We start from the raw sequence: 18,731 nt of genomic DNA on the forward strand, positions 1-18,731 counted from the left end.
TTTAACTAGCCATCTGAATGCTTTGAACATTTCACTACAAGGTAAAGATCTGCTAATTACTCATTTCATAGATCGAATACGAGCTTTTAAAATGAAATTGACACTTTGGGTGAGTCAGCTGGAAACAGGAAATCTAGCTCATTTTCCTAAATTATTATCCATGCAAGATGTTCACAAAGACTGTGAACGTTATTCACATAGTTTAATTGCCCTTAAGGAAGAATTTGATCAACGCTTTCAAGATCTGACAGCACTAGACAATGATTTTGAACTGTTCTCCTCTCCATATTCGGCGAATATTGAAGAAATTTGTCCTGAGCTGCAACTAGAAATTATTGACCTGCAGTGTGACAGAGAATACAGAGACAAATTTCAGAACAAGAAAAACATTTTGGAATTCTACAGACACTTCCTTCAGGATAGATTTCCTCGTTTGCACAAACTGGCGGCTACAATTATATCAATGTTCGGTTCCACGTATGTTTGTGAACAACTGTTCTCTGCAATGAAATGTAACAAGACGCGCCTGAGAAACGCATTGTCTGATCGAAATTTAAACTGCACGCTGCGCCTACAATGCAAAAGAACAATTACTCCGAACATAGATGCAATTGTAAAGGGCAAAAAGTACAAGATAACCGAGAATCCCACACTTCAGTGACACCTTTTATTGTGTAACAGTTCACAAATTAATACGAATGTAGAGGCATACACTAAGGTAATAAAATTATGTGGCACGTGTACATTCTCCTTTATTTGTTTCATTTGTCGCAGTAATAATTCGTGAGTGATATCCCTGCAGGTGGCCGCGGATTTACGTTGACTGGCGGAAGCTGTTGTGTGCCCCACGTGACTCTCCCCCCTCTCCGCTCTGGTCCGGTAGTGGGGGTAGCGTGCTCGCGCTGCTCCGTGCCCGCGCCTTGCTGCTCACAGCTTGCTCCGCGAGCACGTATGTTGTGAAGCCCTGTTTTAAGGGATGCCCAGGTCGACGGAAAGCGCCGGTTTTTTTCTGTTACAAACAAAATTATTTTTAAAGAGTAATTTTATATGTAGTGCGATATTTGTTTTATCGATACGTATTAACAAAAACAGTAAATCAAGGAGATTAACCAGTACTCCAGCAGCGACCTCACTCATGGAGGTAAAAATAATTCTACCTCCATGACCTCACTGCACTCGCCCGCACTCACATAATCGAATGCAGCAGCAGTCGATGCTGGAGTGCTACTTATTCCTCGCGTTTTACTGGTCATGTTAATACATATAGATAAAACACATATTGCACTGGACTAATTTGACCCCCCTATCGAATGGGCACGTAAACCACTTTGAAAATCATTTTGTTTGTAATGGGAAACAAACTGACGCTTTCCGTCGACACTGGGCGACATGAAAGATATGATCATCAATCTTTGTTTAGGCTTATTTAAGCTACATATTGCGAAAACAAAAATTACAGATACCTGCCGAACCATCAGAGAAATCCGCCTGACCGCTTTTAGGAGGGACATCCGGTAGATACATAAAATAGACCTTTTCTCCAAAACCTAGTTACCCTCTTTCCAGTGGCATCGTCAGAAAGAACATTTTCGACTTTTAAACGTTTAAAAGCCTAGTTAACGAACAGCACAAATCAAAATAAACCGAGTGGCCTTCCTTTCTTCATTTCACATCACTGCATTCCAATTGATTCTGAGGAAGGAAGTAGCGAATCACCTTACCAAACTGTAACGACTGATAAATACTTGCTGAAGGTAAGCGATAGCGCCTATTCTGCATTTGGTTGTTTGCATAATATCGATAAATACGTAGGCTGAAATTAAATAGTGAAAATTGTGCCCTTATACAACGGAGACAGCGCACCCATAAACCCAAATCTCGTCACGTACAGTCACAGCGTTCCTCATGCACAAATCGTCAGTCAAAATTGCTTGTACCGATCCAATGCTTACTCCTGACTCGTTCACAAATTATCATGCTCTTGATATGATGGTCTTCCATGACAAAAGTGTCCACTTCTTCAACGATACTGTCATTTCAGCTTGTTGAAGGTCTGCCTCAATGCAGTTTGCTAGTCACTGACGTACGTCATTTTCTGAAGCAGCTGTACCACTGCTTTATCAATTAAAAATGGTATCATCCTCGAAAACCTGTTGAATCTTGCAAAGCAAATGAGACCCCATTGGGTCTCGCCAAGCTTTTGGTCTAATTTGATGTAATGTCACTTTTCAATTTGTTCCACCATTTTACAACTGAGGTCTGACAAGCGCTCACTACATATTTTCACTCACACACTGTCTGGAGGTGAGAAAAAATCTCACATGCACACGAATATCCTCTACCTGATCACTTCTGAAGAAAGTCTCCCACTCTTCACTGGTTTACATGGAAAGAAGAAAGTTTTTGAACACACCTTGTGTGACTATTTGCTTAATAACAGAGTGAACAGGCTACAGCAGTGATTCTGTGTGGCATGGATTTGAAAAGTGCTTCACAGGTTTCCAGAAGTATTTGGCACCAAATATCTACACACAGATCATCCAAGTTACATAGACTACAGGTTGGTGTTTGTGGATGAGGAGCTGGTGTGGGATTGTATCCCAAATGTGTTGCATTATGTAGAGATCAGTCGAATTTCATGGTCAATAGATCAACCTGAATTCACTCCATCACGTTCCTCAAACCACTGTATCATGATTCTCACCTTGTGACATGGACAGTTATCCTGCTGCGAGGTGTCATCATCATTGGTGAAAACATGAATCATGAAGGAATTCAGGTGGGCTGCAATAATATTCACGTAGTCAACAGCTGTCAAGGTGGCTTTGATTACTAACACAGGTCCTACAGAAGCCTACGTGAATGTCCCCTATAGCATGATACTGACCCCTCCTGCCTGCGTTCATCGCACAGTGTATGTTTGAAGCAGCTGTTCATCTGTATGACAGTATGTCTGAAGACAACCATCCACCCAGTGTGAAATATCATCTGTCCCGCTTGGCAACAGATTTCCATTTATCCATGCTCTCATGTTGATGATATAGTACCCACTGCAATTGATGGGTCAACATGGGAACACTTAGTTTTTGTCTGCTGCAGAGCCTCATGTTGAACAGTGTGCAATGAATGGTGTGCTCTGATCCACTTGTGCCTGCACCAGTATTGTACTGTCAGCAAAATCTATCACAGATTGCTGGCTGTCTTACTTTACAGAGCACGGTAGCCTTCGACTTCCACGTTCTGTGACGAGACATCAATATCCAACGCCTCATCACCTACTCTTGGTTTTGCCATCCCTCAACAACTTTCCGAAGATGCACATGACTGTACTGTCTGTACAATCAACCAGCTTCAGAGTTTCCAAGATGCTTGTTCCCTGGCACTAGGCCATAGAAATCTGCCGTTTGTTGAGTTCATTATTTTTCCCGTTTGCAATCCATATTGTTGCTCAAATGGCTCCCCAATACTCTTTGCTCCCATATACATCCCTTGCCACATCATGTGCCCGCAACATAACCAGGCAGCATTCGATCTTGCAGTTGGCAGTGTTCAGAATGTTCTTGCTCATCAGAGTATGAGTATAAGTTCTAGCTTAGGTTGAATCTATAGGCAGTCACATAGTTTGATCTTTGATTACATCACTAAATAAAGGGTTACTTTTCACTTCATTTATTAGACAATTGCCTCTACTCATCAAACACAACAACAGCTGATGAAACATAAACTTAAATCAGTTTTTAAAGCATGGGTGGAGGAAACTGGTCTCTTTCTTCTCCAATCCCTATTAGTTTTTTAACTCTCATTGTGGCTGGTGCATAATGAGGTGGGCTAATTTAAAAGTCATGTATTTCATTCTGTAAGGATAACTCTTGCTTTAGTTTTTATTATTTACCCATTTTCATAAAGTTCCGAGAAAATAAACCACACCTGTATGGAATCCTATGTTTTACACCACAGCATCAAAATTTATTAGTAGCCATTGGCAGGAATGCTAACGCTGTGTCTCACCGAGCGTAGTAGCCATTGGCAGGAATGCTAACGCTGTGTCTCACCGAGCGGGGTGGCGCAGTGGTTAGACACTGGACTCGCATTCGGGAGGACGACGGTTCAATCCCGCGTTCGGCCATCCTGATTTAGGTTTTCCGTGATTTCCCTAAATCACTCCAGGCAAATGCCGGGATGGTTCCTCTGAAAGGGCACGGCCGACTTCCTTCCCAATCCTTCCCTAATCCGATGAGACCGATGACCACGCTGTCTGGTCTCCTTCCCCAAACCAACCAACCTAACGCTGTGTCTGCTTCATTGTGAAAGTTTCTTCTGCATGGTGATTTTGTCAAGTGGAATTTCTTCCTCTCCTTTGCATGAAATCACAAGTCTGTTTTCCACAAGGGAAAACAGTCTTAACTATGTCAAAATTAGTATTTGTGAGTGAATGAATATACAAATAAATCTTTGATTTATGTTCAGTTAGTACATAACCTTGAAACTGCACTCTATAATTTAAATTGTGATGGGTCCAGGTAAAGCCCATTTTGTACATTCCAGAGATTCATGGAGACATTGTTAAATTTATCCCTTACCTGTGTGATTTGTATCAATGCTGGAGAGGTCATAATTTGTATATCCACAGTTACATGTCAATAATTGGCTTTTTGTAATGTTGTATATGATGACCATCATCCAGTGCATGCTTAGAACTCATTGGGGTTGGGTAGAAATGTTGGGATTGCTTGTACAATACTTTCTGTCCAGAACATTAGGATATTGCAAAGTGTTACTGCATTTCATATCTCCTCTCTTCTCACTTTAAGGAAATAGGAGAGGCATTTCGCAATCAAATTATAACCTGTGGTACAATACAGGTCCCAGGGAACAAGAAGAAGAATATGGAGGGGACAGAATGTGATAGGGACCCTTAATGAAGTTCAGAACTTCTTTATATGCAGTAGAAAGTTCTTACAAGTGTGTTTTAAAGATCTGAAGTTTTTGCTGCTCATGGAATTCCTTTATGACAAAGCGACAATGAATGCCAGTCTTAACATACGAGAACTTAGTAAAATTCACCAGTTTCACCTTAAAAATTATCTTTACATTCCTGACTCTCACATCTCCAGTCCTGAAAGAGATCTTTGGAGAAGAAAAATTCAACAATTATGTGCTTAGAGGGTGTTCCCATATTCTCTTTTTAAAATAAGTTAAGATTACATCTGTCCAGATCTTTGGAGAAGAAAAATTCAACAATTATGTTCTTAGAGGGTGTTCCCATATTCTCTTTTTAAAATAAGTTAAGATTATATCTGTCCAGTGCAGAATTTGCATTAGAAATGAAGGAAAATCCTGTAATAAATTTAATGTCAGATGTAAATTTGTAAAAAAGAAGGTTGAACAAATATGTGGGGATGTTGCTAGCCCAGGAACAAGAAAAAGAGAAAAACAGCTCTAAAATGGTGATTTTTTTTCTAACAGTAAGTGACATGAAATCTGCACTTACCTCTGGATATCTTACATGATAATTTTACTATCAGTTATGTGAATGAAATCAAGCAAGTTGATTCTAACTGACGAGCCCTACTTCTTCCACAGATAAGTTATAATGAATCTGGCTACAGTGAAGGGAAAACACAAAAAAATTAATTCAGTAAATATAATTTTGGTAATACAACTGTCAGTAGTGCAGAAGTGTCACTTCAATTGGATTTCTGAGTTTTTTATTTCATCTGATCACGAATTTTTATTTCATCCATTGTATATCACAACACTTCCCTGTTGTGCCCTCTACTCAAGCTAGGGAACAGGAGAAAGTAACATAAGCCAAAATCTAATCAGTAGAATGAGTCAAAAATGTTGTTATTTTATTTTTGGACAAAAACTTAGTGCAAAGTGGAGCGCTATCATTGCGGAGGAACAAATCTTTTGATCTTTATAGTTCAGTACTTCATGAAATCATTTTAGGACTTAAAAGTTAGTAATGTTAGCAAACTTTAGTACAATGAGTGAAAAAAATCACTATGGTTTTTCTCCTCTAAGTATTTTACTGTGTGTACAGTACTTTCAATAATGATTATATGTGACAAGTTAAAACTGTATGTGATGAATAAATCAATCAATCACTCACTCAGACCCCAATCCCTTCCTTTCATGGGCACACACAGGTAACATCTGTCCACCTAGTTCACATACTCATGCAATAAAAGCATCTAGTTAGGGGAAACCAACACTACCACCTGTCTACCCACAGGAAAGAATTTGTAGTTACTTTTGGGTCTAATCATTCTACAATTTCCCTCATTACCGAAGAAATGAAAACATCCCCTTTGTCTGGATTTTATCCATCACATGTGACATTTCACGCAGTTTTCATTTCATAATTTAAAGTGCAAATTTTCTGTGGATTGTGCACATATTTAGCCTTTTTATTCACTTAGTTTAATAACTCTGATTTTGTTATTTAATTTATAATAGTCTTCTGCTCTACATACAGTTACTTTTACATGATATTACAGTATTGTGATTTATGATCGTGCAAACTCCATGGAAAGCTTGAAAGCTTCTGCAATTTACTTATCTTGTTACAGTCCCTGTGTTCCACCTGCCATTGATCTACAAGGGGCTGATTGCCTATCTCATTTGTTGCATAATGTTGTAGTCTTTGATGCTACACAGTCTTATTTATGGAATGGCTTGGTGTCTGAGTGGGCGAATGTCAGATTATAAATTGCAAGGCTGAGGGCTCAAAACTTTGTCACTCTTATGACTTTTGGCAGTTAGTGCAACTTTTGCCTATCACAATGTGTTCTGTATGTGGAAAAAGGGCCAAGATACATCCTGGATTGGGTTCCACGTTAAACTGCAGGTCTCTCTAGAAATGGTTGGATAAGTCAGCTCAAATATCAAAGAAAACATTGGGCATACCAGCTCCAAAAGGACCATGCTTAGCCAAGCTAGCCGAGCACATATATGCGTAAATCAACTTTCAGATTGAGGAAAGCTTTACTTTGTTTTATGTTAGATATAATGTTGATCAGTTATAAGCAGTTTCTTATTTAGGTAATGTTACACCCATGGACCCAATAAAGCAAATCAGTGTTTGTGGTTTACAGTTCAACCACAGTATACATCACCTGTGAATTTTATTGTATATCAAAGCAAATAAACATGTGTTTTTGAGAATTTTTCAGAAACTGCCATTGTTCTTTGCGAAATGTACGAGCAATATGTAGCAAATTTGTGTTTGTTATTTGGTTACTGTAGCAGATTTTCTAACTAACATTTTGTGTTACATCAAGTTTTCCCTTAAAGAGTTTTAGTCATATATGTTATCTGCATTTATCATAAATTAACTCTGTTTTTGAGTTTGCTAACAAATATAATTAACATCAAAATGTTTTAGGAAACTATTATTTTTTGCCACAGGTTTTGGTATTGCTTTAATAGAAATCTTGTTTTTCTTTTTCTGCTTCAGTTTTTATAGGGAATTAGCAATTTTGTAGCTCAGAAGATTAAAAGATAATCAGTGGGCTTTATATAAAGTTATTTGTTCATTGCCTTGTAATACATTGCAACAACCAAAATGCAGCCCCACTGTGAATGCTGTTTTCAAACACGGAATGTGTTGGTTGACATTTGTAAGCAGCTGGAAATCACCCTGATTACAGTCAAACGATCGGCAGCTGCTGCGAATCAGTGAGTTGGAAGAGCTCCTGAGAGTCATGTACCTGTGATACCTGTACCAGAAGTACCTCAAGTACTATCCTCTCCTGTGGATCCTATCTTCTCTGCAGAAAGCACAGGACCTGTCATTGTGAGAGACATGTCAATGGTAAATCTAGGTGTCCTGTACACGGTGGTTGGGGACCAAGTAGTACATAGGGTGTTGTATCAATCTCCCTAATCAACAAATTTGGAGTGATGTTTTTCACTGAAACTGAAACTGAGCCAATGGGACTCACTTCACCTGTTTTGGGGAAACATGTTTCGTCTGGAGTCATGAGGAGCATTCACAAAAATGTAGGGCTCTATTGATTGTCAGCAGTTCATACGTATGGTGAATGATGGTACCCCTTAGGGAAATGGCAGCAAGGGACAGGAAAGGACACCAGGTGCACTCAGTGTGTATGCCTGGGGGCCTCTTTTGGCATTCTGAAGAGGCTGTTCCAGCAGCCTTTGAGGGAACAGGGTGCAACCAATAGCAGACTGTGGCGCAAGTTGAAACAAGTGATGACTGTCTTCTGGACTCTGAGGTCATTCGTGGACCATTACAACAACTGGCAGAGAAGATTGAGAAAACCAACCCCTTGCACATGGAGTTTCAAAGATGCTGACAATTTGCAGCATTGTCCTCAGAACTGATCGTGGCCCTTTGGTTCTAAGTGGCATGATTGAACCAGAGACTTCAAAGGTTCTGTGACAAGCTAGGCTGCGACTTCATGGACTTGTGCCATAGGGCTGAGAACTGTAGGGTTGCCCTAAATGGGTCAGGTGTGGACTACATATCAGAGGCTGCTACACAGATAGCTGACTATTTATGAGTGCACACAAGGGTTTTTTAACTTTCCATCCAATCCAGATAACAATAGCTGTAGGAAATTGAGAAGTATCAGGGTATCAAAATAAATGCCTCCCACAGGTAAGAGTATTAAAATCCTAATGGTAAACTGCCGAAGCATTTGCAAGAAAGTGCCAGAGTTTACAGCACTCATGAAAAGCAGGGAAGTCTACATAATACTAGGTACAGAAAGCTGGTTAAAGCCTGAAATTGATAGCAGTGAGATTTTGGGAAGATTTAAGAGTATATCGAAAGGATAGGCAAATTGGAAATGGAAGTCGTGTATTTGTCGCAGTAGACAAGAAACTCAAATCCACCAAGTTAAAAATTCAAGTTGCATGTGACATTGTTTAGGCAAGACTCATTATCAGGGGTAGGCATAAAATGATTATTGGGTCCTTCTATCGCCCACCAGACTCATCTCCTGATGTAACCAAAAACTTTAGATAAAATCCCAGTTCACTCGTATGTAAGTTCCCCTATCATACTGTAATCATCAGTGAGACTTTAATATCGAGCAATTAACTGGGAAAACAGTTTTGTTAGTGGTTGGAATAATGAGACCTCATGTGAAACTTTACTAAATGCCTTCTCTGAAAACTACCTGGAGCAGATAGTTAGGAGCCCCACTCATGATGGAAATATATTGGATCTAATGGCGACAAATAGACCTGACCTCATTGAGGAGGTCCACATCAAAATTGGTGTCAGTGACCATGAAGTCATTGTGGGAACAATGATGACCAAAGTGCAAAGGACAACTAAAACAAGGAGAAAGATATGTATGTTCAGTAAACTAGATAAAAAAGTCAGTAGTGTCATACCTCAATGAGGAGCTTGAAATGTTCAGCACAGGGCAGGAGCCGTACAGGAACTCTGGCTCAAGTTTAAAAGAATAGTTGACCATCACTGGATAGATATGCACTCAGTAGAACAGTTCATAGTGGGAGGGAACCTCCATGGTATACAGTCATTGTAAAGAAACTTCTAGAGAAACACAGATTACTGCATAATGGGTGTAAAACAAAGTGTAGAGGTATAGATAGAGAGATGTTGAATAAAATGCATTTGGCTGTCAACGAGCAACGCATGTTGCCTTCAGTTACTGACGTAGCAGAATATTGTCAAGCAATCTTTCACAGACCCCAAAGAAATTCTATGTAAAGACTGTGTGGCACCAAAGTTAGTGAACAGTCCCTAGCGAGGGAGAGAAGAACTGAAATTGAAGGTAGCGTAGCAAAAGCTGAAAAGCTTAACTGCATTTTCAAATGTTCCTTTACAAAGGAACCCAGGAGAACTGCCCCAATTCAATCCTCGTGTCACTGAAAAGATGAATGAAATAAGTGTTAGTGTCAGTGGTGTCGAGAAACAGTTGAAATCGTTAAAATTGAACAAAGCTCCAGGCCCTGATGGAAACCCCATCAGATTCTGTGCCAAATTTGTGGCTGAGTTAGCCCTTCTTTAACTATAATCTAGTGTATATTCCTTGAAAAAAAAAAAAAAAAAAAAAAAAGACACAGGTTACACACATCTACAAGAAGGGCAGTAGAGATGATCCACAAAACTACCGTCCAATATCCTTGACATCGATTTGATGTAGAATCTTATAACATATTCTGAGCTCAAACATAATAAGGTATCTTGAACAGAATGGTCTTTTCAATGCCAACCAACATGGATTTCGAAAACATCAAATGTGTGAAACCCTTCTCGCACTTTTCTCACATGACATACTCAAAGCTTTGGAGCAAAGCAGCCAGGTAGGTGCTGTATTTCTTGAGTTCTGAAAAGCATTTGACTCAGTACTGCACCTATGGTTATTGTCAAAAGTACAATTATATGGAGAATGAAGGGAAACTTGTGACTGGATTGAGGACTATTTGGTAGGGAGGACACAGCATGTTATCCTGCATAGAGAATCATAGTCAGATGTAGAAGTAACTTCAGGAGTGCTCCAGGGAAGTGTATTAGTACCCTTGCTGTTCATATTGTATATTAAAAGCAGGCTTTTTGCATATGGCGCAGTTATCTATTATGAAGTACTACCTGAAAAAAGGCTGATAAATATTCAGTAAATATAAATATAAAAAATCCATTCACCATGCAGTGGCTGGAGAACACACACACAAAAGGGTTTAACTTTTACAAGCTTTTGGAGCCAGTAGCAGAAAAGTTGAAGGGTAAGGAAGATCTTGGCCAATCTCCTTAACATCCCACAGCCTTCACCACTGCGTCCCACACCAGTAACAACTCATAATCACAAGACCCAGTCACAACAGCACAGTGTTCTCAACCTCTTGTCCAAAGCGCTCTCCCTCCCTGAATTATCTGTATTATCCAAGGGCCTCACTTTCAGCCCTAAACCTGAATTTAACATTGCTGCTTTGGTGAAGGACCTAATGTCAACTGGAAATATCATATTGCAACCCAGTCCCAAAATCATTCCAACAGCAAACCTGACTTTGGCCCCTGCCTTGAACAGTTCCAACCACAATCCCAACTTCACGCACCACCACTACCTCAGAATCATCCCTTCACAAGCTTTCCAAGAATTCTTCTCCCCCAGCATTGCTTCACAACCTTTCCTCAGGTCCCTACAACATGACCCTAACCTATCCTCTGCAGATTCCAGGCTCTATGTTCCCTAAAAGCTGATGACTCCATCATTATCCTACCAACAGACAAAGGATCTACCACTGTGATACTTGACCAACAGGAGTATGTTAGTGAAGCTCTACACCAGCTGTCTGACACCTCTACATACAGCATCTGCCATCAAGATCCAGCCCCTATGATTCAAACTGACCTGCAGTCCCTCCTAAAAACCTCGGTCACCTCACAAGGACTTAAACTTTAGTCCATAGAACTTCTTACACCAACCAAAGCATGCACCCCCCACCCCCACCCCCTTTTACCTTCTTCCTAAGATCCATAAACCCAATCATCCTGGCCATCCTTCAGTTACTGGATTCAAAGCACCCACCAAACATATATCTGCCTTAGTTGATCAACACTGCAACCCATAGTACAAAGACTTCCCTCTTATATCAAAGGTATCACCCATTTCCTACATCATCTGAAATCCGTGCCTGTCCCACTCCCACCACACACCTTGCTTGTCACTATTAATGCGACCTCTCTCTATACCAACATCCCACACATATGTGATCTGTCTGCTGGTGAAGATTTCCTCAGGCAGTGCCCATCTGATTCAAAACCTATGGCATCATTCATACTCACCTTAATCAACTTCATACTTACCAACAACTACTACACCTTTGAGGAGCAGGTCAAGGGTACGGCCACGGGAACCAAGATGGCTCTTTCCTATGCCAACCTTCTCATCGGTCACTTCAGCCCCTGGTTTGGCTTAGATACATTAAAGACATACTTGCTGCATGGACTCATAGTGAGATTGACCTGTTAAAATTCCTGGAATCTCTAAATACCTTCTCCCAATTAAATTTCACATGGTCTTATTCCAAAGCTCATGCCACTTTCCTTGATGTTGATCTCATCCTCACTGACGGCCAGCTACAAACTTCCATCCACATCAGACCTACTAACAAACAACAGTACTTACATTTTGACAATTGCCATCCTTTCCATGTCAAATGTTCCCTCCCGTACAGCCTTGGCATTCAAGGCAAATGTCTTTGTTCGGATGCATACTCTTTACAGCAATACACCACCACCCTCACTTCAGCCTTCACTGGACATAATATCCCAACAGCCTAGCTCAAAAGCAGATTTACATGGCCATCACATCCAATCCTGGTACTGTTGGTCCCTCCAAAAGACAACTTCAGAGCACACAGGTACTTCAACAAGGCCATGACTTCCTAAAATCATGCTCTGAAATGAAATCAATTCTGTTTGAGATTTTGCCCACCACACCTAGAATAGCTTTTTCTCACTATCCCAATCTCCACAATATCCTTGTCAGACCCTATGCTCCTTCTGCACCCATCTCCCTGCCCTATGGCTCCTACTCCTGTGACTGTCCCCACTGCAAGACTTGACCTATGCACCCTCCTACCATTACCTATTCCAGTCCTGTAGCTGGCAAAACATATTCTATCATAGGGAGAGCCACCTGTGAAATGACACACCATATATCAGCTGTTATGTGAACACTGCTTGGCCTTTTACATCAACATGACTACCACTGAATTATCAATTAGGATGAATGGGCATAGGCAGAGGGTGTATTGTGGCAATATGCAATATCCTGTTGCAGAGCATGCTCTACAGCAGGACAATTGTAACCTTGGTGCCTGTTGCAACAAAGGCGCCATCTGGATTCCTCCCTCAGACACCAGTTTCTCAGAACTCAGCGGTTGGGAACTAGCACTACAACGTGTCCATGGTTCTCGCCACCCACCTGGCCTTAATTTACATTAATTGCTTCCGTCTCAGCATTTCTTCTCAATAACTACTACTTTCTTCATTCCATTTTAGTTTTCTTCATCTTTTGTTTCTGACTTGTCTATTTTTTTCTGTCCCCCCTCCCACCTCTGTTACATACAATGCACTTAGCTTTTCACTCCTATTAACTTGCATTTACCTTGTCTTCCTCCTTTAAGCTCTCAGGTTTTCAAATCTCATCTGCAACAGTCCCCAACAATCAGTCTTTCATTCTCTTCCTGTCTGGTAAGTTTCTCCTGACCCTGAGTTATGGGTGACTTATCTGAACTGTTCCCCATTCCCTAAAGCTCCCCAATCCTTTCCCTTACTCCTCTTCCTTCCCCTTCAACTCTTCTGCCAGAAAAAGGATCTGCTGGCTCTGAAAGTTTGTGAAAGTTAAACCCTTTTGTGTGTGTATGTGTGTGTGCTCCCCTGCCACTGTTTGGAGAGTAAATTTTTTTATCTATCCATTTACATTATATTATCAATAATTGATCATTTACATTGTTACGCATAAATATTCAATCAGATCTTGATAAGATTTCGATGTGGTGCAGAGACTGGCAACTTGTAAATGTAAAATTTTGCACTTCACACAATGAAAAAAATGCAGTATCCTGTGGATACAATATCAGTGAGTCACTGTTGGAATAGGCCAACTCATACAAATAACTGGGTATAACCCTTTGTGGGAATATGAAATGGAATGATCGCATGGGTTCAGTCATGGGTAAAGCAGGTGATAGACTTCAGTTTATTGGTAGAAAACTGGAGAAATGCAATCAGTTTACAAAGGAGATTGCTTACAAATCACTTGTGCAACTGGTTCTAGAATATTGCTCAAGTGTGTGGAACCCATACCAGACAGGTTGTTTAATCTATGGGAGAGTGTCGCAGAGATACAGAAGGAACTGACCTGGAAGACTCTCAAAGATAGGTGTAAACTATCCTGAGAAAGTATATAAAAGAAGTTTCAAGAACTGGCTTTAAATGATTATTCTAGGAATATACTACAACCACATATTGCTCACATAATGATCATGAGGATAAGACTAGAATAATTACTGCACACATAGAGGCATTCAAACAATCATTCTCCCACACTCCATAGGAGAATGGAACAGGAAGAAACCCTAATAACTGGTACAATGGGACCTACCCTTCGTCATGCACCTCATGGTGGTTTGCAGAGTATAGATGTAGATGTAGAATAACTTTTTCCACCCCTGCAACAACAAGCTTAGGCAATTGTGAAAAACATTTAGCAGCAAAATTGTAAAGAAGTTATTTAAAATAGGTTGTATTATTTAAGGAAGAAATCTCCAAAGAAGAAAAATATTGAGTTCAGAGTAGAAAGATAGGTTGCAGGATGTCCACAATTCAGGATGGTAGACACCAAACATATACTACTATTAACTACACACATACACAAAAAGGACAATTTGGTAGAAATAAAAAACTGATCAGTGTATCAACAAATAATGCTGATAACAAGGCTAGAAGAAAGCCACTGAACTGCTGACAAAGTCATTTATCACTTTCTTGAAGTCCAGTTTTTCAGTCAGATCATTTTCTATTGCATTGAAACCTTCCAATATACTACCCCACACTGTAGCCATGAATGCAGTATCTTTAGAGGTAAGCTTGTGAGGTACGCCTGTTGCTTCTGATTTAATCACAGCTCTCTCAATTTTCTCTTTAGAACTGCACTTAAGAGCTTTATCAACAGCTTCCTAATTAGCATTCATGCTTTTTCAGACATCTTCTTAAGCTGACCGTCTGATGCGTCCGTGCCTGGCCAAACAAAAATGACTCAGAGGTAGTGTTGCCCGTTGCATGATGTGCATATCTCTTTCTGTCTACCTACGATTTCTTTCTCAATTATAAGAACTCCTGCAACCATCGTTGTTCCAACCCCAGCCCCCTCAAAAATTTGCTGCCGTTAAGAATTTGCCACCCTGAGCCCCAGCTCATTTGTAAATATTGGTGTAGCTATAAGGATAAGCTGGCTTCAGAGCTATAGAGGGACTGTTAATAAATTTTCAAAATTTCATTATGCCTTGTTTGAATAGTATCTGTTGGGATGATATTACTTACATTTCACATACCTAACATCTGTAATAACAGTCAGGCTAATAAATATAGCTTGTTACTTTAGTGTAGGTTCCAGGTCCGGTAACAAAATGTCAATAATAGTCGCAGTAGGGTCATTTAAGCTTATCAAGATTGTTCTCCATTGTTTCAACATACTACAATCTTGCTGTTATCGTTCTAGAATTTTATTAGGAGTTTCTAACTATACTTCCTCATTTGCAGTATTCTCTGTTCACAGCTTGTGGTCTATGATAATCATGAAAGGTTACATACAGTTTTCAAAGGGTTTTTCAGTGCTGTGTTCACTAAAAGCAAGTATCTGTTACCTAGTGGATACATACATTTCCTAGCTTGTTTTAGTTGTTTTAAATCATATTAATAAGACCCATGTTGGTAGAATTCTAGGTGTATGCTTTTTCTTTATGCATTTTTCAAGTGACAGATCACATCAGCATGTAGGTCATTCAATTTCACTGTTTTGTGGAGAGTAAGCAGTGGGTCTTCAGTTTAATTTAAAATACTTGTCACAGCCTGACAATAATTTTTATATTTTAATGACCATCCTTTAAATTTCTAACCTGCATTCTACACTTTGATTTGTCATCAGAGAATTTTCCATTCATTTAGTTCACAGCTACACATTTCCTTTATTGTAAGATAGGCCTACAGCAAATGTTGAAAACTCCAAAAATTGGGTAGATACTGCCATGACTGTGTGTAATGTCTTTTTAGATAAGCTGTCCAATCTACTTATTTCTCCAGCCGTTATTTAGTATTGGCCCCAACACACTTGACCAATGATTGACTCTATGTGATAATTTTATTTCATAACCTTCTGAATTGTTACACCAAGGTATTTGTATGAGTTGAGTTGGCTAATTCCAAATGTACCTGATTGATTGATATAATTGTTCATTCATAAAACAATACAAACTGTATGGATGTCGTCAGTTGTTGATACAATATTTCTTTTTAAATAAACAATACATCAATTCTTACAGTTTTTACAGTTCTAATAATTAGTCTTACAATATATGTAATTATGTCATACATTGTTTCTTAATGTATGGTGTATTTATGATATTTAGTGGATGTCTACAGTTATTTTAAATTTTCATTTACAGTTAACACCTTTTACTTAATAAATATGTTTTTAGCCTTTGATTAAAGATGTGAAGTTCATTTACACCATTAATTCCTGTGGCAGCCTGTTGTACAATTTTAGGCTATTACGTAGTATACTATTCTTTATTTTTGACTTGTTTTTTCTGTTTAGGTATAGGTATTGACTGGATCTAGTTTCATGGTTATGTACTGAACTGTTTGCAGCACACAGATGAATATTTTTTTCTTATTAGATTATACCCTGGAAGATGTATTCACATGAAAGAGTCGTAATTTCTATCTTGCTGAATACGTCAGTACTATGGACCCTATTGCAGCCTCATTGATATTGTAGTTATTTTTTCATTTATTTTGCTGTCGTCATATTGAGATCCTGCTATGGTCCTTTTACAGAGAATTTAAATGTTATCCTTCATGTAGATGCAAAGAACAGTCTTTGTCTGATGTTTCAGAATATGTTTGTCCTGTTTGCTGCACTGGGAAAATGGAGATGGTTGTAAACATAAATCAGCATATTAACAGTGACTTTCTTATGCAGATAAACTCACATGTGACTGAAAGTGTAGAAGTTACTGTGTTGAAACAAACAAATGAGGAAGAAAATGTTCCAAGTCCGCTCAATTTGCGTAACACTGTCAGCTGTAGAGGTAAAATCAAGATAATATTTTAGTGTCAATTTAGAATTTGTCAAAACTGGTATAAGCTATAAAACTAAAATGTGAGTCATTTTAATAAAATGCAATATGTGTAATTTTTATCTTTCAGAAAACAAAACACCTGAAGAAACACAAAATGGAATAGATTTGTTGTACTGTGGGACACACAACAATAATTATGCTTCAAAAAGAAGTGACAATTACAGACTGTCACGTAAATACCCAAATGATACATTTAGTAATGGTTGCACTAATTTTGGCAGTTTCGTTCGGCCTACCAAACTACAAAATAGAAGGAAGGTTTCACAACATCTTACCTGTAATATCTGTGGAAAATATTTTGCTACCAGACCGGGATTATACTTACATCGCCGAAAGCATAAAGAAGGATATCAGTTTGAATGTGATACATGTTCTAGAAAATTTATGGATAAGCAAACATTAAAAGAACATCTCTTAACTCACATGATAGTTAAACCTTACCTCTGTCAAACTTGTGGCAAGCATTTCAGTAGACATTCTAGACTCAAAAAACATTTAATGAAACACAGTCTTGAAACGGTAAGACCTAAACATTACTTTACATGCAGTTTTTGTGAAGAAGTGTTTATAAGTGAAGAAATAGCATTGAAACATGCTAAAATTGGACATGGGAATGTTACAGAATTACATTTCAGTCATGGTTTGATTGATAGAGTTTTTCTTTGCGAGTACTGTGAACGTTGTTTTGTTAGTCATCAAGCATTAAACTGCCACCGAGAAAGTCATGCACCACTGTATGTGTTTTCCTGTATAGTGTGCAGGTCAACATTTCCAACATTTTCAAGACTTCAGACTCACAAAATAGCCCATTCTTCAGAAAATGCCACAGACGGCTTTGAGGTGCCTAGTTATTACGCTTGTACTGCTTGTGATAAGTCATATCTGCATTGGACAAACCTGACAGTGCACTGGAAACTACAGCATGATAAAATAAAATATATGTATCATTGTAAGGTAAATATAAAATTGCTTCTAATACACAACAGAGCATATTATACATTTTTAATGTTGAATCCCATCAGACCTGTAAGATGTTTCTCCATTTTGCCAGTTGTTTATCTGATGCTCAAGGTGTTTAGCAAACTGCATTTGTTGTGCATCATTAGTACTTGAATAATGCTAAGTGGTTTATTACTTAATACTAATGAACTATAAACTTCTACTTACTACAGTAAATGTCGGCGCTGATAATCTCGCCACTGAGTGCCCCTAAACCACAACCATGGCAAACACCACAACTATGGCAAAAAGTTTTCATTAAGGTTCTTATTGCTACTAAAAGTACTTTGTCATAGATATCAAGTAATAATGTTGATATAAACCAAAAATCTTCACACATTTCTCTTATTTCAACGTAAAGATACCCAAAATTTCAGATGAATAGTAAACCTAAATAATTATAGAACATGATTAGTGTTTCGAATGAAGGCTTAACTTAAAGAATTGCAAACTGTGGTATGGAGCAGCAACAATTGTGAGCTTGATAGTGTGTGGCTTACTTGTTGATGGAGACATGAGTGATAAGCAAGACGTGGAATTATATGCTGGCTGTAAGATTGGTCCTTTTTTAAGAGAGTACTTGCAGGACATGCCTCATACTGTTGTACTACGATGAAGCAAATGTCTTGAGGTTTTAGAAGTGGAAATCTAGGATGGAGAGTCAAGACTGGCAACAAATTCTACAGAAGAAATTCTAAGCACTGTAAAAGATATAACAATCATGTAAACTGTGGTGCAGTCAAAAGTGAGGAAAGGGTGATAGCAACAGTGTTGGGGAAGGGGCATACAACAGAAGAGGAGGTCAGAGGATAAATGGTAATAAATTGTGTTAAAAATAAAGTTGTATTATTGAGTGGGTGATT

The 18,731-nt window shown here is 38.8% G+C and overlaps 1 protein-coding gene across 1 annotated transcript in view; it reads left to right on the plus strand.

Annotated features, from left to right (window-relative positions):
* Window positions 1-1,635: 1,635 nt before the first annotated feature.
* LOC126090712 (zinc finger protein 26-like) overlaps window positions 1,636-18,731 on the plus strand; it is a 94,437-nt gene continuing 77,341 nt past the window's right edge. The window contains exons 1-3 of the mRNA XM_049907010.1: window positions 1,636-1,754; window positions 16,624-16,818; window positions 16,937-17,823. Of these exons, the coding sequence (XP_049762967.1) occupies window positions 16,656-16,818; window positions 16,937-17,823 (1,050 nt within the window). The 5' untranslated portion in view covers window positions 1,636-1,754; window positions 16,624-16,655. The remainder of the gene's footprint in view (window positions 1,755-16,623; window positions 16,819-16,936; window positions 17,824-18,731) is intronic.

Source organism: Schistocerca cancellata, chromosome 1, assembly GCF_023864275.1.
Source record: "Schistocerca cancellata isolate TAMUIC-IGC-003103 chromosome 1, iqSchCanc2.1, whole genome shotgun sequence".
Taxonomy (NCBI): Eukaryota; Metazoa; Arthropoda; class Insecta; order Orthoptera; family Acrididae; genus Schistocerca; species Schistocerca cancellata.